The sequence below is a fragment of the Balaenoptera borealis genome (assembly GCF_965194805.1).
Source record: "Balaenoptera borealis genome assembly, chromosome: 1".
NCBI classification, from domain to species: domain Eukaryota; kingdom Metazoa; phylum Chordata; class Mammalia; order Artiodactyla; family Balaenopteridae; genus Balaenoptera; species Balaenoptera borealis.
In genome coordinates this window covers 98,724,938-98,748,633 of record NC_138860.1, presented here as the reverse complement: position 1 = coordinate 98,748,633, position 23,696 = coordinate 98,724,938, and the positions used below count along the sequence as shown (strand labels likewise).

Genomic DNA, 23,696 nt, shown 5'->3' with positions numbered 1-23,696 from the left:
CATAAGCTCTGTCATTCTATTATGTTAATTTGTTATATTTATCAGGTAGCATGAGCATTTTAAAGGAAGATGTCTGTAATCTAACGATAAAACTAATGGTGAAAATTCCTAAGGAAATTTGGAGAGGTCAGAATTTTAAGGCCATCCTTCCAATTACACTGATGACCTCCTTAAAGTATTAGCTCAGTGGCCCTCCTCCCCTAGGCCTGGGCCCCCTGCAGCCTCAGGAACACCCATCACTGTTTTGAAACTTAGCAAACAATACACTTTGGCACTGCCTTCATTGACATGGAAGCAGTCAGCTCCCATCACAGACTTGCCCTCAGAAGATTTCAGGGAACCCAACCCTTTGAGGACAGTCTTCTTACATGCTTTCTTCAGAGCCTGTAGCTCCCAACACTTCCTTTCCACTGGTTTTATCTTTTTTTTTTTGGCCGCACTGTGCCGCACGCGGAATCTTAGTTCCCCCAACTAGGGATTGAACCTGCACCCCCTGCACTGGGAGCACGGAGTCTTAACCACTGGACTGCCAGGGAAGTCCCCCTTTCCACTGGTTTTAAATCTGACATCCTCGGTAAGCGCAACCTAGGGGGACCAAACCCAGACAAATGCCTTTCCTAAGCCTCCCTCTGGGTCTCTACTAGTCAGCTCCAGCATTGTCATTGGCCCTGTTCTACACCTCAGAGTTGGCTTGGCAGAACCTTGTTGCGGAGTAGGATAGCAATGCCATATCCTCATGACAGGTGCACAAGCAAGTGGCAGAAGACCAAGGTCTTAGCACAGTTAGCTTTGGGGCATGGTGGGTGGGTCTCTAAACTCTTGGTAAAGTGGAAGGATGGGGAACAGTATGCCTATTCCCAAATCCTTCAAATAAGCTCTTGTTATCAGGGAGATTCTTGGATAACTTTGGCTCCAATCAGCAACAAGAATATTTCACTGTAAAGGCCTGAACATTATAAAACTAAAATATGATGAAATCTTTGTTCTAGGAATTTTCAAATAGATCCAAGACATGACCTCAATATCTTAAACTGCCTTCAAATCTCCTAAATATTTTCCCCTTGGAAAAGTCTACTCAAGTGTCTCTCTAAAAGATTCTCCAACCCTGTGATCTTAAGGGTTGATAAAGGGACAATTTGGTTCACCAAATAATCAGATTAAGAAAGGTATCCTAACTCTGAGGCAGGAGAGCAGGTATTTTGAATTGAGGTAATCTGGGGACTAAAACATGTAGCCACACTCTTGTCTCAAGATGGAGAAGAGAGCAGAGGTTCAGAGAGAGGGTCCAGTCTTAGGACCCAAGCTTGTAAGGCGGAAACTGGCATCTATTGGAGGTGCCAGCTTCCAAGCCAGTGATTATACTGACAGGCCTTGTCTTAGATATGCCCTTTAACATGAGAAAAAAACAGGCACTCATTTTTCTTCTATGGGTCAATTAGAGCCCCTAGAGAAGCGGGCACAGCTGGGTAAAACGCACACGAGGAGGCAAAACCCGCTAGTGGGACTGACCTGAACACATCCGGCAAGTCCACGCCCACCCAACCCGTCCTCCTCTGCGCGGCCCCGCCTCCTACGCAGCCGCTTCCGGCCCAGAGGAGGGCGGGCTGCACGCTCCCGTAGCGCCTGCGCGGGAAGGGCGGGGTCAGCGCGCCGATGCAGTGCGGCAGTCACAGGGCGGCCGCTGTGGGACGAACCTCCTCTCTCTTAGTGTTGGCCCTGGAGAAGGAACGATGGTGCTGGATCTGGATTTGTTTCGGGTGGATAAAGGAGGGGACCCAGCCCTCATCCGAGAGTCGCAGGAGAAGCGCTTCAAGGACCCGGGACTGGTGGACCAGCTGGTGAAGGCAGACAGCGAGTGGCGACGATGTAAGTACCGGGACGTGCGGAGTATCCCCGGCTGCCAACCCCAACTTCGTTTCTTGGACCTCGTTACCCCTCCTGAGGTTCCACCCTTCATAAGACCCCCTCCCAGGTTGCGTGGCTCCGAAGCTCTCCCTGTCCACCCGGGGAGCCGGACCGACCCACTTTTCTCCTCCGCTCGGGCCCTGCGACCTCCCTTCCTGGCTAGCTGGGTGCGGGTTGCTGCTTCTGAGTCTGGGAAAGGAGCATGGCGCATTCGCATCAAGAGCTGTCAAGCCTTCCGGCCGCAAGGATAGCCGGAAGAAATCCAGGGCGGGAGGTTTGGGGGTTTTCCCTTTCCTAACACTTATCTTTGGTCGCCTCCTGTCTTTTTCTCATCTTCAGCAAGGCCAGAGTGGTCTCCCTCTATCTTGATAGAATCAAAGGTTCCAACCTGACTGAGTCACATCTGCAGCACAGTAGGTTCACTCCGTCCATATTGGAAGCATTTTGGGACTGTGGAGGCTGCTCCTGGCTAAAAACAATGATCCCGGAGCTTTTGGGAAGGCCATCCCCCTGAACTGTGGGCAAACTTTTAAGAACCGAGAATAGTCTTACGTAGTAGCTCAGACATGGGCAGAGGGGTGCTGTGAAGCAAGAAAAATCTTGTAATTATTGAGGCTGTTTAAAGTTTTCCGGGGAAGACATTGGCAGAGTTGGGCTGGAACCTGGAACTGGACCGGGCATCTTTCATGAGGCTAAATAAAACCATAGAACCCTCTGCCTATCAATCTCTGTCTAGGCTAGCTGGAGTAGTCACTAATGGCCGGATGCTGTCAAACACGTGATTTATTGTCTGATGCAATAGGTCTGCCACCCGCTGAGAGACAGGTTTATGACAGCGCACTGCAAAGGCAGTTGCTGTCCAAAAATGTGGATTTCTATTAGGAAAGTTGATTTTCCTAAATATATAAGTATCACCCGTGTAGGGAGAGAGTCGAAGGAAGAGTTGGTAACATGAAGGTATTGGGTACCAGGAAAATATTTGTTTAGCTCAGGTTGTTTGCTGATTCTGCACATCACGGTCAAGCCCAGTGTAGTGGTGATTCCACCACCTGAATCTGAAGTTTTGAGTTGCAATGGAATTAAATTAAATGGGAGTGAAAAAACTAGACTGGACAGTGTTTTACCGAGTCAGAAGTCAGAAGTATCAGATTTTTGTTTCGCTCTAGCCATTGCCCAGCTGCTAAATGACTTTGAATGTGTTACCTAGTCTCTTGGGTATAACATACACCTCTGTGGGAAGTTCTGTCTTTTACCTGAGGAGTGGATATGTAGTGAGGGGATGAATTCTTCAGGGACAAGGTTGTGTTTTATTCATCTGTGTGTCAGTACCCAGGCGATACATATAGATACAGGATATACATATACACATGTGTACATATAATCCCAGTACCTAGCACTGCACCTGGTCCTTGTTAAGGGCTTGACAAAGGTTTGTTGAAGTCATGAATATCTTCTGTGTTCAGGGCACTGTGCTCTTCCATATGAAAATCAGTTGATGTAGTTTATTTTCAACATATTTATTGATTTGATTCTTTTCTACTTGACATCCCTAACCAGTATTCTGTTTGCAGCTAAGGGGAGTTAATGATTTTTCCCATTGCTGGCTGCTGAAGGTGGACATTGACAGATTTTGTTTCAAGATTCTTTTACATCTGAACCTCTGATCAGAGTTTAGGGTTCTTCTATCCTTAGCTGCAATGAGGAGTTGCAACCCAGAGCCACATTAAGAAATCAGACCATGTTCCCTGAATGAGGATACAGCAAGCTTCAAAAGGCCCTCCATTACAACTATACCCATTTGTCTGTCTGTAGACCTTCAAGGTTTAGGGCTCTGTGTAGAACACAGGAGTCTGATATGACTTGGAGTCAGAGCACCACATCAGAGTTTACCACAGCTCTTGTAACTTCAAGGATTCGAACTGTGATTTCTTTTTTTAATTCAGAGTAATATAATGAGGACACATTTAGGCATATAATAAACATTTGTCTTGACTACTTCCAAAGTCAGTAGATTTCCATGTATCTTGAAATCTGCCACTAACTACAGGAATTATCAGTTGAAGTTGTTACTTCCTCTTAACCCTGTTGCACATGCCTTAAACCAGGCCCTTATCATTGGAAAAGCTTTATAACTGCTTCCTTTGACCCCAATCTCAGCTAGTCCAGGGCCACACCTAGGACATATGATCCATATACTATCTTATATATTTCTGTTGTGGCATTTATATTATTTTTATACACAACTTTTTAAAACTTATTGAGATGTAATGTATTCAGTAAGTTCAGTAAAGTGCACAAATCTTAATGTGCAGCTTGATGAATTTTACAAATCCATACAGCCACGTGACCACCATTCAGATCAAGATCTAAGACATTTGCAGTTCTCCGGGGAGGCTCCCTCATGCCCCTTCACTGTCACTTCCCTCCTCCAAAAAAACAGTATTTTGTCCTCTATCACCATAAAGGACTTTTGCCTGATTTTGAACTTCATATAAAGGGACTTATATAGTATATAATTTTGCACGTGACTTCTTTCTCTCAAAATTATGTCTGTAAGATTATTCCATGTTATTATGTGTAGCAGTGGTTGGTTCTTTTTCATTGCTGTGTAGTACTCCATATATGTAAACATACCAACCAATTTCGTTGATGGACTTTCAGATTGTTACCAGTTTAAGGGTACTATGAATAATGTGCTATGAACGTTGTGTCTTTTGGTGGACGTAAGCACTCATTTCTTTTGGGTATGTACCTAAGAGTGGAATTGCTAGGTCACAGAGCAGGCACATGTTTAGGTTTAGTAGATATTACCTAATAGTTTTCCAAAGTGGTTGTAGTAATTGATAATCCCATCAGTAATATATAAGAGCTCCATTTGCTCTACAACCTTGCCCTTGATATTGGCAGTCCTTTTAATTTTAGCCACTTATTCACACTGATTCCAGAGATGGAGAACAGATTAGTGGTTGCCGAGGGTTAGACGGGGCAGGGGAAAGGTAATGGACTACAGAGGGATGATAACAAAAGGAATCTCTGTGGAGATGGAACAGTTCTGTATCTTGAGTGTAGCGGTGGTTACACAGATCTACACATGAGATATCACACAGAACTACAGGCACACGCAAATGAGTACATGTAAAACCACTCATCTGTTCTCCATCTCTGTAATCAGTGTGAATAAGTGAATGAGAAAGTAGTTATATAGTTTGTGCTGAAGTTTAGTTTAAAGTTAGTTTAGTTAAAGTTGGCAAAACTTTAAAGAATAGCCATGTCTAGACGCTGTCTCATCTCTAGTCATCATTTTACCTGTCCAAAGCTTAATTTTTACCATATTGTTGCTAAAGCTTAGATTCAGGAGGTCCAGCTTTTGCTAATCAAGGTTAGACTGATGAATCACAATACCAAGATGTTAATTTGGGCCAGAATACCTATGCAGGCTGATTAGTGCACTGTCTTCCCCCAAAGAAACCAAAGTGTAAGAAATTGATTTCTTCTCAAGGCTGCCAGATGAGCGTTGTATCAAAGCAAAGGAAATAACATTAACCATTTCTAGCATAGAGAAGTAGCAACCAAGTTCATGGGAATAGAAACTTGACTGAGTGCCTTTTTTCTAGATCCTGGTGCATACCACATAGTTTCTTTAAATGAATTTTAAGATAATTGAACAGGTTATAGTTACATGAGTATTTTCCAGTTTTCTCAGATGTGTTACTCTGTCTACAGTGGTATCGTCCAGGTTATGATACTTTTTTTTTTTTTTTAAGTGTTTATTTATTTATTTGGCTGCATCGGGTCTCAGTTGTGGCGTGTGGGCTTAGTTGCCCTGCAGCATGTGGGATCTTAGTTCCCTGACCAGGGCTCGAACCCACGTCCCCTACATTGGAAGGCGGATTCTTAACCACTGGACCACCAGGGAAGTCTGGTTGTAATACTTTTTAATTTCAGTCCCAGAATGGCCTTTTCATTGCCACCAAATGCTGGGGAATCCTACTGCAATCACCAATATATGCCATCTAAATTTGGGGCTCTAAAGCTATAAGATTTCACAACTTTGTGAGGCAGATTCTTTAGCTCTGCCTGCATTTTGGCCTTGGGCTGAGATCAGTCCTAAGGAGCCAAGATTAGGAACAAGGTATCTTAATTATGTGCCTATCTTTGGTATATTGGGTTCTTTATTCTTCAGGCAGATTTCAGGCAGACAACTTGAACAAGCTGAAGAACCTATGCAGCAAGACAATTGGAGAGAAAATGAAGGTAAGAGAACTGAGTAATACCCTTGAGAGCTTGAGCAGAGGTATTTAATCTTATTCTTAGTTAATTCATAATTTTTAACGTAGTGTTTAATTCCATGAGCTACTGGATTTCTTACCAGAGGGGGAAAGTTATTTTAAAAAGAAAGGGAGGAAGGCAGGGAGGGAACTAAGAGGCATTTTCAAGGATCAGTGAGTCCATCTTCTGTCTGCAGGTATGTTTTAGTCCGTTCTTGCTGCTGTAACAGAATACTGTAGACTGGGTGGCTTATAAACAGCAGAAATTTATTTCTCACAGTTCTGCAAGCTGGGAAGTCCAAGATCAAGGCACCAGCAGATTGGTGAGGGCCTGCTTCCTGGTTAATAGATAGTCTTCTTGCTATGTCCTCATGGCAGAAGGAGCAGGGAGCTCTCTGGTGTCTCTTTCATAAGAGCACTAATTACATACATGAGGGCTCTGCCCTCCTGACCTAATCACCTCTGAAAGACCCCACCTCCAAATACTATCACGTTGGGGATTAGGTTTTAACATATGAATTTTGGGGGACACAGACATTCAGTCTGTTGTAAGATAAGATTCTTGCCACACAAGTCATTCATTGTCTGTTCTGTTCTTAATAATATGAATTCCACCAGTAATCCTTTCAAGTTATTTCTTGAGCTCAACCTACAGTGCCAGAGAGGTTTTCCTGTTGTAGATTTCAGATTCTTTATCCCAGTGTAGTCGTGCTCTTTATTTAAAAGAGCACAGATATTGAGTCCAAATCCTAGACTCTTGGTATGTGACTTCAGGCAAGTTAACTTCTGAACCTCAGTTTTCTTGTCTGTGAAATGACAATTCTAACACTAACCTTTAGAATACAATTGTGAGAACTAAAAATTTCTAATATCAGGCAAGTTAACTTCTGAGCCTCAGTTTTCTTGTCTGTGAAATGACAATTCTAACACTAACCTTTAAAATACAGTTGTGAGAACTGAAAATTTCTAATATAGAAAACCTGGCACAGTGCCTGGAACATTGTAGTTATTTAGCAATTGAGAGTAACAATGAATGGCAAGTAGTTACTGGCCTTCATCCAGTATATCCTTCCTGTCCTTGAAGAATGTTAAGTTTCAGCTCAGCTTTACTTTGGTAACCAGATTAGTTTTTAATCTTTCTTCAAAAATACCCTCTTAGCCTCTTAATTATTTTTTTTTAAAAACATGTTAAATGCACCCTACAGTCTGTCTCATTTTTAAGTTGTAAACCTCTAAAATAAACCAAAAAATTATGAAATTTAGGAACCTGAACCTGGAAAGACCATAACAAAAAGATTCCCTTGGATTCTAGCACCTTATCCTTCATGATATTCTGTATCCTTCTCTTTAACACTATTTTGTTACACTTTCAGCATGTGACAGGCTGTAGAAATTGATATTGATGATAATCATACTGTTTTCTTCCTGTGGAACTCTTGACACTAAGTCAGGTGCACGTCAGCGACCCCATAATTATGTTAATTTCCATGTATACTTCTGCCTGAGTGTTCTTTGGGGCATATATACAGATAGTGCCAGCCAAGTATTTTTCTTAGCAAGAAGATGGGAGTATTTTCATTTGCGTTAACGTTCTTAGATTCCCTTGACTGCTGGTCCTGCAAGGAGTGTTCTCTCTTGCTATCCATTGAGATAGTACTAGCAGTGCTTTAATTTGTATAGCACTTGAAAGCATTCAAAACCCTTTCATATGCGTCTCATTTTGGTTTTGATCTTTGCTGTAAACCTGGAGTGTAGGTAGTACATTTGTTAGCCCTATTAAAAGGGTAGGGTAAAGAGGCCTAGGAAATTAAGAGGCTTGCCTAAAATGGTGCCATAAGTTAGTTGCAGAGCCAGAACTTGAACTCAGAACTTGAATTTGCTGCCCTGAGGGATTATCAGAGAGGAAGAGGGCCTCAGCTATCTTGGCTACCAAATAGAACATCTTGAGATTTAGGCCATTTTTTTCTACCTCAGTAGTCTATGCCTATTCTTATTGTTAGATTTTTCCAGCTTTTAAAGATGATTTTCCTTGAATCACTGTCTTCTCCCTTGCTCTGGACAAGGATTAGAAATGATGATTTGGCAGAAGATCATAAAGAAGGGTGAGGAGAGAAACTGGAATGGGAAAAAATCTAGTCCTGGGTATACCCTTGCTGTTTTGCCAAGTTGCATTGATTGCTCTAAACGTGGCTTTTTTCCTCAAAAATTGTGTTTCTTTGGCTTCCTAATATTCCTCATCCCATCCATTTTTCCTCTTAGCCGCAGGCCTAAGGGCTGGGTTTGTTCTTAGAAGGTAGATGGGGATTCACAAATTGACACACAGGTGTCTGCCCAGCGCTGGCTCCTGACCAGCACTGAGTGTTTTCACACATTCTTGGGGTCATAACATTCTATGCCCATGTCAGACATTTTTCTTCTCGAGTTCCCGATGGTGTCAACCCTCTGACTTGGATTGGTTAATCAATCTGTCCAGGATCAGAAAGCTAGAAAGAGTGTCAGGACAGGGACTTGGAACGTTAACTTCTTGCTTCCAGTTCACTAATTTTTCTCCCATGTGTTGCATCTTTTAGAGACTAAGTTATGTAGAAAGTTCTGTAATTAGTTTATATGATATATTAGTTTGGTGTACCCTTATAAAACTATGTCAAATTTTCCTTTATAATTAATTATGTTTTTGTTGTTGTTTGTTTGTTTTTCTTTCCCATAGAAAAAAGAGCCAATGGGAAATGATGAGTCCATTCCGGAAGATGTATTAAATCTCGATGAGCTCACTGCAGACACTTTAACTGTAAGTTATTGTCCTTTTCCAGGTTGGGATTTCTGTTCTTTTAGCTTTGTTCCTAGACAAGCAAGTCCTGACACTCTGTTCCACACAGCACTGTGGCATCCTTGAATTTCTGCAGCTGGGACATGTCCCCATCCACTCTTGTTAATCTCAGTACTTGAGTATTAGGCAGCAGAGATGGAGACAGGTGGAATGGAAAAGTCAAGAGTAGGAAGAAGAGAAAAAAGGAACTGAACTATGTTTGGTTTAATAACTCCATTTCCACAGAGTCAATAATTTTTCAGTTTTTTGTAATTCAGTAAATATTCATTACAATGGGCCTAGAGCAGGAATTTTCAAGATTTTTAGTCACTGAACCCTTTCTTAAAACCTGCAACACAGGGACTTACCTGGCGGTCCAGTGGTTAAGACTTTGCCTTCCTATGCAGGGGGTGAGGGTTTGATCCCTGGTTGGGGAGCTAAGATCCCACATGCCTCACAGGCAAAAAACTGAAAAAGCATAAAACAGAAGGACTATTCTAACAAATTCAATGAAGACTTTAAAAATGGTCCACGTCAAAAAAATCTTTAAAAAAAACCAAAAAACAAAAAACCCTGCAACAATAGCAAGAGCATAAACCCAAAAAAGCAGAGTTGCTGTGCTTGAAGGGCAAGGTTGGGGTGCTATTCCTGCCCTGCCCTACCTGCTAAGGGTCCCCCCAGGAAATCAGAGTACAGTTTGAAACACCTGCAATAAGGAATACAAAATGAGCTTAAGACAAGGTCTCTTGCTCCTAATAAATTTATAATCTTCCTAGAGAACAGTTAAATATAGTATATAATAGCATGCCGAATTGGTTTCATCAGGAATATCAGAAAGTGCAAGTTAAGCTATGGTATTAACACTCCTGAGATATACAGGAACAAGAGGAGTGGCCTGAATTTATCCATCTCTGCCTTAGGCACCCTGAAAGAAAATGCCAACGGATTTGTTGGGCAAAACTGTATATATCCCTGTGTGAAATAAATCTCAGTTCTTTGAAAGCCTCCAGTGTCAATTTTTAAAATGCTATCACAAGAGTTATCATTAGAGCCCAACAAGGTTGGGGCAACAATCTTTTTCCTACTCTGCCCTTGACTCGCTGTGGCCTTGGACGGGCTTGGCCTTGTTCATCTACAGAACCTGAAAGTCTCACAAATCAAAAAAGTCCGACTCCTCATCGACGAAGCCATCCTGAAGTGTGATGCAGAGCGGATAAAGCTGGAAGCAGAGCGATTTGAGAACCTTCGCGAGATTGGTAACCTTCTGCACCCCTCTGTGCCCATCAGCAATGATGAGGTAGGCATCGGTGCCACAGCAAGCGGCTGCCTTGCGTCGTTGTCTCCCCTCTCCTTTGGGAAGGGGGCGGAGTGGGAGGAGGACAGTGAAAGTCTGGCACGCTCTGTATAATAGAAGCAGGCTCTTTGTGTATTCGCTCTGCCCACCAATTGAGAATTGAAAGAGTCAGATCCCTGCCTGATTGGGAAGTAGCAGAGACAGCAGGTAGGTGGAGACTCCTGGCACGGAAATCTCTTCTAAATCAGGCTGCTGTCCTCCATTTCGTGTTGCCCGTGGTAGCAGCTTGTCTCGTGGGAGGGATCTGCAAGATCACCCTCACCCCTCACCCACACCCTGCTGAGAAGCTGCAGGTTGAAGGGAAATCTGCATGATAAAAGTTTCCTGCCGCGGGAGCTTCCCCAGCACAAAGCTGCTCTGAGCCCAGCCTTTGTTCCCTGACACCCCAGCCGTGGCAGGGCCCATCTGTGCCTCTTTCATTCATTCCCTGGTGAACGGACATTAAACTCACTGAGGGCTGGGGTGGCAGACTCGAGAGGTCAGGGCCCCGAGCCCGCCCTTGTGTGGCCCTGGACCAATGAGAGCCTGGAAAAAAGAAAATCTGCATTCCCCTCCGTACCCCAGGCAGTGCGGATTGCCCAGGGAAGGGTTTTCCCTGTATAGGATTTTCAAGGAGTCATTTAAAAGGGTATAAAAACGAGAGAATACTACAGATCTTTTGGAAAATCATGATTTCAGTTCCATGGCTAGAATTGCCTCTAGGACTTTATAAATTATTATTTCTCTATTGAGCGCAGATTCTCTAGCAAATTCCCTTCTCTAGTCTCTGTACGCAAGGGCCAAAACCTAGTGTTTGAGTTAAGCAGTGACTTCACAAAGCTCTAGGTCGTTCTTGGAATAGGGTTCGGAAAGATGGAGGTGGTAGAATTCAGAGCTCATGCATCTTTGTCTCCTGGTCTTGTTTCCTTAGGATGCCGACAACAAAGTAGAGAGGATTTGGGGTGATTGTACCGTCAGGAAGAAGTACTCTCACGTGGACCTGGTGGTGATGGTAGATGGCTTTGAAGGCGAAAAGGGGGCTGTGGTGGCTGGGAGTCGAGGGTACTTCCTGAAGGTAAGAGTCGGCAACCAGTGAGGTTGGTTATAAAGAAAGAACTGAAAAAAAAGTGCAGAAAACATAACCCACTTAAAGAAGCCCACAAATCCGCCTTTCTACTACAAACTTACTGGCAATTAGATGCAATTCTCTTTCTAAGGCAGGAGAGTGCTTATCAGGATTCCCTGGAACAAAAGCCACTGAGTGATCCTCCGTAATGAATATGTTTTGCTGACTGAATTAGAACAGTCTGTGCCTTTAAGGAGCTCCGTGTAATTGGACAGTCAGACAAGTAATAAAGAGTCAAAAACCCTCTGTGATAAGTGCTCCGGGTAGCCCAGGGTGCTATAGGAACGGGTAGGTGGAGGCAACACACCCAGATTAGCTGGGCAGAGGGCAGATGCACTCAGGGAAGCCTTCCAGAAGGACATGGTAAGGTAGTTTTGGAAATACTGTCCATATAGGTATGTTCTGCGTATACAAATAAGTCCAGTGTTTTACGAATTAGCACAGGAAGACTCTCCCATGCACCCTGGGTGAACAGTCCTTTTCCCTTGATTGGTACCTTAAAGGGAATGCTTTTCAGATGATGTGCTGTGCATGGCTGTTAAGAAAGAGTCTCTTGAGTCAGTTGTTGGATCCATGGTCTTTGTGGCCTCCTGTGTGCCCCCAGTTGCCTCTGGGGGTAAATGCTAGCAGATGAACGTGATGGCAGCAGAACCCACTCACACAGTGCTGTGTCTGCTCCTTTAGGGGGTCCTGGTGTTCCTGGAACAGGCACTCATCCAGTATGCTCTTCGCACTTTGGGAAGTCGGGGCTACACTCCCATTTATACCCCCTTCTTCATGAGGAAGGAGGTCATGCAGGAAGTGGCACAGCTCAGCCAGTTTGATGAAGAACTTTATAAGGTGAGTAGCCTGAGGCAGTGTGGCAGAATGACTCCTTAAGGTATGAAGTTTAACTTCAAAGACACAGCAATGCTGTCCAGCAGAACTTCCTGCGATGATGAAATGTTCTATATTGTGGCTATTGAGCACTTAAAATGCGGCTAGTGCAACTGAGGAAGTAAAATTTTAATCTTTATGAATTTTAATTTAAATGGTCACATGTGGCTGGTGGCTACCATTTGGACAGTGCAGACATAGAGCCTATTTTATCTTTCCCCAGATAGTTTATGTGATCTATCTAAATTGAGCATGCTTTAGCACCATGAGCTTAGAAAAGAAGCTCATATATTATTATTAAGCTTGGACAAAAGGAAATTGTAGAAGTGGCTGATCTTCCCGTGTCCTCCCACTCCTGACCTCAGACTGGAAGCTTCCACAGGGGGAGACATACTTTCCTTTGGATGGATGTGGCTTCCAGTTTGTGGCTCTTTCTCAACCATGAACCATCTCGGGGAGAGCCAGTGGATTTGAGTTGAGGTGCAGAAGATCATTCTGAATCAACCAGCTTTAACATCAGCTGTAGCTCCCCCCACCCAAAGTCTACGCCCAACACTCAGAATTTCTAGTGTCTCTGCTAACGGCTGCCCATCGCAGCTGAGTCCACTTCTCACCTGTCCCTCTCCTTCAACCCTGTTCCAGGGCAGGGGGGGAACGACTTTGTTCTTATTGGCTGTTTCCTTCCAAAACCCATGTAGCGGGTAGTTAGACAACTGCTCCTGGCCTCATCTGATTTATCTTATGTAGAGAGATGAGTTAAATAGTCAGAACCTTCTTCCCACTAGGTCGTGTTGGTGAGTTCAAAGGTATGTTTTAATTCAATCAAGATGCAGTGGGAAACAAAATGCTCTCTCCAAACCCTGAGCATTGGTACAGCCTTGGGGTCCTCCTCTTCTTCCTTTTAATGAGAGGAACATGTGCATTATCAGATGAGACCTGTTTTTATCTTTTCCCTTTTTTTCTCATCTCAACTCCCAAGATTGGATGGATAATCACTGGCAGAACTTTAGAAGGATGCCCTGCAGGTAACACCAGGGAGAAGCTTATAGGGAAGATTATGAATAATATTAGGTAGCAGGTGCTCCGTGTGTTCGCAGCATTCTCCATCTCTTATCCAGATGCTTCTTGGAGCCATAGGCAGGGAGAATCACAGGTCTCCATAGTGAGGAATTTTGGCTGGCACTTTTTGCCTAATAACCTCAGTTTATTAGTTCTCTAGAGCAGTGCTGTCCAACTGAACTTCCGGCAATAGTGGAAATGTTTTGTATCTGTCCTATCCAGTGTGGCAGCCACCAGCCACATGTGGCTGTTGAAATGTGGCTCATGCAAACCAAGGAATTAAATTTTAATTGAATTTAAATAGCCATGTATGGCTAGTGGCTATACCATATTAGACCGCAAGCTCTATTGTTTTTACGTTGTATGTGAATAGCCTCACACAGGGCTAAATTCCCACTGTTAGGTAGCAAGGTAGTTTTCCACCTTTCTAAACACTGGCCCAGAGGAAGTTTCCTCCCCTCTCTTTTTTTTTTTAGTTTTAATTAAAGTAAATCACATGAGAGAAAATTTGGATTTAGTGGGGGGAAATCATCTTCTTTCCCATTACCTACTACAATTGTCATTTTTAATATTCTTGTGGGAGCTTGTTTTATACATGTATCATTTTCTCATACTTCCAATCACAATATATATAGATTGCCTTTTTACTTCACATTATATCAGAAGCATTTTTCAGTGTTACTACATGGTCTTCATAACCATCATTTATTAGCGGTTACATAATATTACATGGCATGGATATAGACTACCCAGCTCTTCCCCTGTTGAATATTTAGGGGGCTTCCTTTTTTTTGCCATCAGTAAGTAATGTTACAATGAACTTTGTCCTGTCTATAGCTTTTTTTTTCTTTTGCATTACTTTCTTCAGCTGAATACCGAAGTGATTCTTCAAGGATTACAACCCTAGATCAACCCATAAGCACCAAGAGAGCAGAGACTGTCTCCTTTTGCCCCGCATTGGCAAAAAGGACTTGGCTCTTACTAAATGCCTCACAAACATTTGTCAAGTGGATTAATTTATACTGCTGCCAGCTAAGGTTTTATTGCACGCCTGCCATCACTGGCCACTATACATCATTTATAAGTATTTCATTTATTAGATAAAGTAAAAATAGTATCAGAGGGAATTCCCTGGCGGTCCAGTGGTTAGGGCTTCACACTTCCACTGCAGGGGGCCTGGGTACTGGTCAGGGAACTGAGATCCCACAAGCTGCATGGTGAAGCCAAGGAAAAAAAAAATAGTATCAGAATATTTTATCTTCTTTTAATTTGCATTTCTTTGATCTCTAGTAGGGACCCATTTTGGACTGACCCATTCCCTCCCATGTCTTTTTAGCATCTCCTGCTCACTCCTGGGAAGGGATTGAAGAAAATTTGTCCTCCCATCACTCAGATCTTCTCTATGTGATCTGTGTGATCTCTGTGATTTCTTGCTCGAGCTGAGGTCGTACTCCCTCACTCTTAACGAGTAAATATTACCCTCCTCTGACAGGTGATTGGCAAAGGCACTGAAAAGTCTGATGACAGCACCTATGAGGAAAAATATCTGATTGCCACCTCCGAACAGCCCATTGCTGCTCTCCACCGGGACGAGTGGCTTCGGCCAGAGGATTTGCCAATCAAGTATGCCGGCCTGTCCACCTGCTTTCGCCAGGAGGTGGGCTCCCACGGCCGTGACACCCGTGGCATCTTTCGAGTCCATCAGTTTGAGAAGGTGAGTAGGCAGGTCAGGGTGAGGGATGGGACCCTTCTCTCTATCTCTCCAGGGCTGTTCTAGAAGAGATAGAATCTGTGTTGCTCAGGCCCACCCCAGCTCCAGTCTTTCCTCTCGTTGCCTCTGTCTGGGTTTCTAGGGAAGAGCCTGAGAGGCACATGGTGGAGCGGCTAGAGCATGGACTCTGGAACCAGGCTGCCTGAGTCCAAAGGCCAACTCTACCACTTACTGCTGTGTAACCTTGAACAATTTGCTTAACCTCTCTGTGCTGTTTCCTCCTCTGTCAAAGGAAGATAATAGTAGCACCTACCCCATTAGGCTACTGTGAGGATTAAACCAGTTACCACGTGGAAAGTACTTAGGACAGTAGGCGCACGTGGGACGCTCTCTGCACAAGCATTCGTTCCTGCTGCAGCCCCAGCCAGTCCAGTTCAGCCCCGATCTCTCACCAGGACCCCAGCCCCGCCTGACTCTCAGTGGAAGAGGAATAGGTCTTCATTGCTAGGATAATTCCCACTTCAGCCTTCAGTTTATTCACCCCGTCCCATTGTCACTGTGCCCTTGGGTCCCTCTTTGCAGATTGAACAGTTTGTCTACTCATCGCCACATGACAACAAGTCCTGGGAGATGTTTGAGGAGATGATCACTACCGCAGAGGAGTTCTACCAGTCTCTGGGGATCCCTTACCATATCGTGAATATTGTCTCAGGTTATCGGCCTCCCTCTCCTGCATCCCACAAACACCACCCTGACCAGTTGAGCTGCCACACAAAGAAATAGCTCACAATCCAGTTAATTGCCCACATTAATTAAAATATCACACTCTTTTCCCTTGGGAGTTCTTGGTGCTAAGAATATCTGGGCATGATTTCCCTCCTGGGGATAACATGTGAATTAAAGAATTCTTTGGGTTTGCTAAAGGTTAGCCTTCTGAAATACCATCCCTCCTTCATGAATTCTAGGGGTTTTTCCTTACAGGTTCTTTGAATCACGCTGCCAGTAAGAAGCTTGACCTGGAGGCCTGGTTTCCGGGCTCAGGAGCCTTCCGTGAGTTAGTCTCCTGTTCTAACTGCACAGACTATCAGGCTCGCCGGCTCCGAATCCGATACGGGCAAACCAAGAAGATGATGGACAAGGTAGATGGCCCCTGGGGAGGCAGGAAGCAGGGCCTTCAGCTCAGAGTAGGTCCATCTTATTTCTCAGCCCTTGGAGGACATTATTTCCCGGCGTCATGGGAAAATCTGAGCTGCTCAGTCTAGACCAAAAAGGGAATCTGAAAATGACTTCACTGAATCAGGACTGAGTCCTTTTAGATAGAAACCTGAATCTAGCTCTATTCTACAAGGTAATTCTAGCTTTTCTCTTCTTGGCTTTGTTTTCCATAACTCCAGATAAAGAGTAATCCCCATTTGTCTACACAGAACAAGTTGGAGGCAATTGTCTTCCCTCTTCTCACCCAGGAAGGTCTGGGTTGTAAGCTTATCTGTTCAAACCCAATTTTCAGGCCCTAATCTTTTCCAGGTCAGGGACTTGAAAGGGGTTAAAAGGAGAGGCCATTGAGTAGTCACTTCCCTCCCTCAAAGGGCCCAACTCTCCTCAAAATACTGGGACCTACCACTTGTCACTTATGGAGACATGAGGAATCTTCCTGGAGTTATCTAATAAGCAATAAATACCAAACAGAATTCAAAGGTTTAAAGATCATTAATGGGTAGAACCTGTTTTTTATTTGATTTTAGATTTGGATTTGGATAGTTGCAGTTGGGGGAGTCTGGCTGAGTGGATGGTTCCTGGTCATCAGTAAGCCCAGCTAGGGGTTGAGTATAACTGCTCCCTCTGGGGACCCTCTCCTCGCAGGTGGAGTTTGTCCACATGCTCAATGCCACGATGTGCGCCACAACTCGCACCATCTGTGCCATCCTAGAGAACTACCAGACAGAGAAGGGCATCCTCGTGCCTGAGAAATTGAAGGAATTCATGCCACCAGGTGAGACTCCCAGCCCAGCCCATCTTCCTCCTCTTGTCTGTCTTCCTGCTCTTCTAAATAGTAAACCCCTTTCAGAATGCACCAAGTTTTCTTGTTCATACACAGCCCCCAAAACTCTGCCTGTCCTCTGGTGCTGGGCATTGCAAGGGGCAAGGTTGAAAAGTAGCCAGTGCCGGTATGAGCTTCTATTTAAATGCGGCTAAAATTCAGGCTGGGAAAAAAGGAATAAATGAAAGCAGTGCCTGCCTTTGTCTTGTGGAACTTTCCCCAGAGGTCTCTGGACTTTGACTCTTGAGGAATGATGGGTTGTTTGGTTGGCTGTTCCCTTTCAGATCTCCAGGAACTGATCCCCTTTGTGAAGCCTGCACCCATTGACCAGGAGCCATCGAAGAAGCAGAAGAAGCAGCATGAGGGCAGCAAAAAGAAAGGGGCAGCGAGAGATGTTGCCCTGGAAAGCCAGCTGCAGAATATGGAGGTCACTGATTCCTGAACATTCCTTTCTTCCACTTTACCAGGCATCCATTTCAATTAGCTGCAATCTCAGAGCCTGCCCGCAGGCAGGGAAGCCAAGCACGCACCCATCGCCCACCCCGTGTGACTGCATTACCAAAAGGGGAACCATCTGCCCTATACAATGCAGTGTTCCTCTTTTCTCGCTTGGGCATAGGATCTAATCACCAATGACTGATGAAACCGTGTAATAAAGCATCTCTGAGGGAGGCCAGGGCTCTTCCTCAGGCTTCTGCCCAGGGCTTGAACCCTGTCTCTGACAGTTCTCCCTGGAACCGTATTCACTTTTGTTTTTCCTGCTATATCAGGCAGGTTGTTCCATTTAGCAGAGAGCCTCTGAGAAGGTAGGTGAAGGCAGGGGTAGATTTAGTAAAGTCTCAAGGGGAAAGTGAAAACTGAGTCTTAGACACACAGGCTTGCAGGGCAAGGGCAGGATCCTCCTTTGTAAATTTGCTCCTGCTTTGTTAAAGCAGTTAGGTAGGACCAGCTTAGAGACCTGAGTTGATATAAAAAGCTTCATAGCGGGACTTCCCTGGCGGTCCAGTGGTTAAGAGTCTGCATTTCCACTGTAGGGGGCGCAGGTTCGATCCCTGGTTGGGCAACTAAGATGCCACATGCCGCACAGCGTGGCCAAAAAAATAAAAGCTTCATAGCACTTCTGTTCCCTAGGAAAGGCTCCGTGGAGAGGGAAGGAGGTGGTGAGACATCAGGGTAGATGAGACTACATTTAATCCAGAAAAGCCCCTAGATTCAAGAGCACAGGGCAGGGCCTTATTCACAGCTGCTTCTCTCTTTGTAGTCATCCCCAAATGGGAGACCAACTGCCTGGCACCTTGTTGCTCAACTCTAGAGGATCGATATAGCCCACAGGGCAGGGGGCTGGTGGGAACAAGGTTTCAGTCCTTTCTCTGGAGCTTCCACCGTTGTCCCAATAGCCAATTCACCCTTCTCTGGGGAGGATGATGTTGACGCTCTTTATTTACCTGCCGTCTTTCATCTGCAATCTACAAACACTTTAATAACACCACCTGTTAGTTTAGTGCTTCTCCCCTAGGAGTCTAAAATACTTCCTACAGATGATCTCTTTTATCTTTGTGACAGTCCCAGACAGGAGGGTGGGGACATGATTATACCTCTTCCATCATAAGGAAGAGAGTACAAGGTGGGTAAGGGAGTTGAGAAGCATGGCCGGGTGGAAGCCAGGAGTCCTGACTCCTCAGCAGGGCTTGATGCTTGCTGTGTTTCTTTGGAAGGATGAGAACAGGACTCTGAACTGGCCTGTAACTTAGGAGCTTGATTTCGTCTTCCTTAGTCCCTAAGCAGCAACTTCCCCAGGCCTGCTGGAGCTTGCTTAGCACCCAGGAAAGAGGCCATGTGCTTGGTTTTCCACTGGGAGCTTGGGCTGATCCTGTGAATCTTGCGACTGTCAAAACTGGGGCACCTGGAAAGGTGACCACAGTGACTCTTCTGCCCCAGGCAGGCTCACCAGCCCGCCTCTACTCTAGCCAGTGCCCCAGCTCTGGGATAACAAAGCCAGGGCAAGAGAACAAAAGAGCAAGCTGCTCCCATATACTTGGAAGGATGAGATTCACATTCCTGTAGCCTCAACTATTTGGTTTGAAGAAAGTCAGTTTACACAGTGAGCAGGAGGCTGGTTTTGGCCACCACCACACACCGCTCTTTCCTGTTTGAAAAGCTCATTGGGCTCTGGGATTAGAAACTTTCAAGTGGCCCTGCACACCCCCGTCTAGCCTTAGGGGTCACTACAGCTGCCTCCTCTGCTCCCCACTCCTACCCTCTTGGCTGCTGGTGCCTGTGACCTTCCACCAGGAGGCACTGTATTTCTCTGGCCCTGAAAGTGCTGCAGGAGGAGGAGCTGGCCGCCTTCTTCTCACCCGACTAGTTTTCTGGACCTGGCTGCACCTGGGACCTGGACTCACCCTGCTCGTTTATCCAGAGAGCCTCCCGCCCTGTGCTGCTGGCAGCCCAGCTCCCCATGCCAGCCTTCCCTGTGGCTGGTCAGTGTGTGGGCTGGCTTGTAAAAAGGAGTGAGTGGAGGCCTGGAAAATAGCTGCTGTGTGGACCAAGTAGTCTGTTAGCTGAAAGTCTATACCTCCTTGAAGCCACAAGACAGAAAAATAGTAATTGTGAAGGAAAGGATGATCCCATGGCTGAGGTCCCTCCCTGCGTGTGGAAAACACGTGAGCAGGAGACGCACATAGGCACTTATTTACTGAGTGCTTGCCCTGTGCTAGGTGTGATTAGGAGCAGGGGTTACAGAAAGAATGGGACACAGTCCTTGCTCTCAAGGAACTCCCAGTCACTGGGAAAGGTGTGGCTTGCCTTCCTCCAGTGAGCTGAAAACCAGGCTCCTTCCCTCCCTGGAGCTGTGGGATGGGGCTGATGTGAGCCTTGTTTAGGATAGGCCGGCTGGCCTGGAACCTGAGCACCAGGAATGGGCCCAGATAACCTTGACCACCCTGGCAGTTGCCTCCGCAACCCACGGCTGATGCCCTCATCCCTGGCACCCGACCTGCCCCATCTCCAACCTCAGCTGCCCCGGTTACCTCAGCAAACAGCCCCCACGGGCGCCAGGGAGTGAGTCAGAGCCCTGGGTCTCTTACCAACCCTTGGTTCCCACACCCAGGAGTTCAGGGACCAAGATGCAGGTCTGGGTGCTTCAGGCAAGAGAGAGGAGCCACCAGGCCTTTCTAGCAAGAGAGAGACAACTAGAAGGCCAACTTCTAGAGAGAAATACCTAAAGAGTCAGGCAACTGTGGGGACCCAACATGAGACCAAGGGGCCTGCCCAAACTCACAGTCTGCTGGGAAGTTTAGTTTATCAGCTGAGCACCGCCAATGGGGAAACCACACCTGGGAACTGACACCTCCCCTGTTACCTGTCCTGCTTTTCCTTCCCTGAAGCGGTTCCGGTTTACCCAGGGTCCTGAGAACGCCGCCTCTCGCCATACCTCCCTCTGGGGGCCTGGGGCAGCCCTGGCTGCACTCCCAGGAGGAGTCTGACAGGCAGAGCTGGGACGGACCCTGGAGAAATATGCTGCAAGTCAGAGCCTGCGCCTGGATGAGGGGCGTGCTCCACTCCCCCAGCCACCTCTCAGCAAAGGGTTCCCCCAGAGCTCCTCCCAGATACACACAAAAGGGGGCGCCACCCTGCATCTCCAAGGAGGGCGGTCCTGATGGTGCTGACATAGCCGCCTCTGACGTTGCCCTTTTAAGAGACCCCCCCCGCCAACGGCGGCGGGCCTGCGGCCGGCAGGTTCTTGTTGCAGAACCCCAGCAAGTGCGGCGCCCCGTCTGCGGAAAGGAGGAGACAGGACGCCCACCTTGCCAGTCTCGACCTCTGGGTCCCCGGACCTGCGGGCAGAGGTAGGGGGTCCCAGCAACCTCAGATTCTGAGAAAACCCCTTTTTTCTAGAGGGGAAGTTCCTCTCTCGCGCTGTTCTCATTGGTTGGCTGGCGAGCCCTGCATTTTGGAGAGCGGTAGGGTCCTTCCCTTGGACCAGGGCTTCCCTCCCCCTACACAAGCCTGCTGTCAGAAATGGTCTGGAAAATTATTTTTACTGAGGTGTAAATTACTGATAAGATGGTGTGACCCTGTAGGGACACTTTTATTTTTCCTTGTTTTTATCAAACCCTAAAGAAAGGGAAGAATTGAGCTCCCATTTAGAATAGCATTCATTCTCTCCTCCTTCCATCTTGTCTGGGGTTGGGGGGGGGGTGGAATTCTTTTTTTTACTCTTTCTCCAAAACCAGCCTTGTGTACTTGTGCCCTGGATCTCGCCGCCTTTCGGAATTCCTGAGTCCCTGTTCTTCGGCCAGCTCTCTTTTCAACCTCCCTCTCCCTCTCCTATGCCTCCCCTCCCCACCCATTCCCCTCAACTACCAACCTACTTACACTTCCCCATCTTAAAACAGCCTTTCTGCCATCCAGCCTCTGCTGTCAAATTATGATCCCAACTGGCTCCTTTTCCTCAAAGAAAAATAAACCCTGGACACTTGTAGGTTCTGCTACCTCATCAACATTCCGGGTCCTCCTAGTCCCCACCCCTTCAGAGGAAAGGTAGAATGTTCCAGACTGAGGGAATAGCATGAGGGAGCAGGAAGAAAGCCTGAATAGCTGGAGTGCAGAGGGTGAGAGGAATGTTGAGTTGGGGCTAGAGAAGTGGGCAGGGTAAGGAGACAGGGCCCTCCCCTAAATGCTGGATTCCTGGGGCTCTTGCCTCTGGCTGCTCTTTCTCTGTATGCTCTCCTGCTCTACATCCCAAATCCATCATCTCTCATTCACACATCTCTGGCTCTGGCCCACTTACTCCCAACACACCCTGAGCATCTTCACCAGGATCCAAACCTGTAAGTCCTGAGTCTAACTCCCTATCTGATCCTCTGCCCCTACCCTCCTCTGGGTATTCAGGCACCCAAAACAAATACCTGGGAGTCACCCTGGACTACCCCCTCCTCTTCCCCAGCAGCCGATCTCCCACAGTCCCACTGAATCTCTTCATCAGCCCGATCTGGCCCCTTGGCAGCCTAGTCCTCAGCTGCAGCACAGACTCCCCTCCTCCTGGACTGTTACAACCACCTCGTGTCTGCCAGGCCCCAGCCCCTCCTTCAGGTGCAGCCTCCCCGCTGTGGCCGATGGTACAGCCACGTCATGCCCTCACCCCCACCCCCGCCAAAACGCTTCAGCTGGCTCCCTCAACCTAGGAAGTAAAGTCCAGACTTCTCAGCCAGATCCGGATTCATCAAACTGTGGCCACAGTTCAGATTAGCAGGCTCTTCTGCTCTTCTTTTCCCTACCGTGAGCCCTGCTTCAGCCCCGGGGGACTACTCACCTCTCCCAGCACTGACCATGCAATGCCCCCTCCTTATCTGCTCACGCTGTTCCCTCTACCCCAGTGCCTTTCCTCCTGCCTGTCCCTGGAATTCCTCCTTCCCCTTCAAGGTGATTCAAATGTCGCCTCCTTTACAATGCCTTCTCTAACTTCTCCCACCCTCACACAGAGATATTAATGAATACGGCTCTACCACAGCATTTGTCTCTGTCCACATTAGACTGGTTGCTCCTTGAGGCCAGAGCTGGAGTCTTGTTCATTTGTGTCCCTCTCACACCTCTCATGTCCAGTGCCTGGAGCATGGCTAGGGCTGGACAGGGCTGTCTCCTCGGCCTGCTCTGAAAAACTTATAAGTTATTACAGATGTTGCTTTGGGATTTGCTCCTCGCAGCTCAACCTCAGGCTCCATCTCTTCCCCTCTGTGCTCAGGAGCCAAAAATGATCTCAACTGGATTTTAGATGGACTGTGCATCTGTATGGAATGCTTGGGCCTATTGAGCCACCCTCCGCAAACAGTGCCAGCACTGTGGGCTGAAACTATCATGGGTTAAGGTATCCAATGCCACCTTTTGAGTCCCAAAGAAAATCTATCTAACTTGGCTGGACATCAGGCTTACAACTCCTGGCTGCAGCTGGCATTGGGAATACAGTTTTGTGATTAATGTGAATGAGTTCAGGGCTGCCCAAAGAGAACCCTAGAGACCCAACTGGCCTCCCAGATGGGGGTTCAAGGAATGAAGGGACCACCTGGTCACTCCTCTATGCCATTCGTCAATTCATCCATCCATCCATCCACTTGACTAATATTTACTGAGTGCCTGCTACGTATCAGGTGCCATGCTAGGTACTAACTAGGTATTTAAGGCAAACGTGTTCTCCTTGCTCCTGGAGCTTACAGCTAGTGGGTAAGACAGATGTTAACCAAGTAAAGTAACAAATAAATACTTTATGTAATTACAGACTTCAGTATGTGCCATAAAGGAGGGAACATTTAAGACTGCCACATTCAGCAGCTGGAAAGAAGGCAGGGTGCCCAGAACAGAGTGAAGGGGGAGGAGTAAGAAGGGGCTGGGCCACTCCATCACGGGCTTTGTGGACCTCTGTGAAGTTGGCTTTTATTCAAGGCACAATCAAAAAGCCCGGTGCAGGGTTATTAGGAAGGGAGCGACATGCTCAGATTCATACTTCACAATACCACTCGGCAAAGGACACCATGAGGAGTCCTTTAATCGGAAAAATCCAGAATGTGGCACATTCAAC

The 23,696-nt window shown here is 46.4% G+C and overlaps 1 protein-coding gene across 2 annotated transcripts; it reads left to right on the top strand.

The window, feature by feature from the left end:
* The first annotated feature begins 1,579 nt into the window (after positions 1 to 1,579).
* SARS1 (seryl-tRNA synthetase 1) lies at positions 1,580 to 17,864 on the top strand. Of its 2 annotated transcripts, XM_082385278.1 has the most exons (11): positions 1,580 to 1,866; positions 6,089 to 6,159; positions 8,881 to 8,961; positions 10,118 to 10,276; positions 11,244 to 11,387; positions 12,123 to 12,278; positions 14,866 to 15,087; positions 15,667 to 15,796; positions 16,066 to 16,223; positions 16,945 to 17,074; positions 17,407 to 17,864. In XM_082385278.1, the coding sequence occupies exons 1-11, from the start codon at positions 1,731 to 1,733 to the stop codon at positions 17,562 to 17,564; spliced, it is 1,545 nt and encodes a 514-aa protein (XP_082241404.1). In that variant the 5' UTR covers positions 1,580 to 1,730; the 3' UTR covers positions 17,565 to 17,864. The 2 variants fall into 2 exon arrangements, with proteins under 2 accessions (XP_082241404.1, XP_082241405.1); XM_082385279.1 differs by lacking the exon at positions 17,407 to 17,864 and having other exon boundaries at positions 1,583 to 1,866; positions 16,827 to 16,958.
* The last annotated feature ends 5,832 nt before the right edge of the window (positions 17,865 to 23,696 follow it).

Excerpts from the sequence above, each read along its gene's own strand:
- SARS1 (XM_082385278.1), top strand. The coding sequence starts at position 1,731 with ATGGTGCTGGATCTGGATTTGTTTCGGGTGGATAAAGGAGGGGACCCA. Across the intron at positions 8,962-10,117 it reads TCACTGCAGACACTTTAACT|AACCTGAAAGTCTCACAAAT; the intron begins GTAAGTTATTGT and ends GTTCATCTACAG. Across the intron at positions 10,277-11,243 it reads TGCCCATCAGCAATGATGAG|GATGCCGACAACAAAGTAGA; the intron begins GTAGGCATCGGT and ends TTGTTTCCTTAG.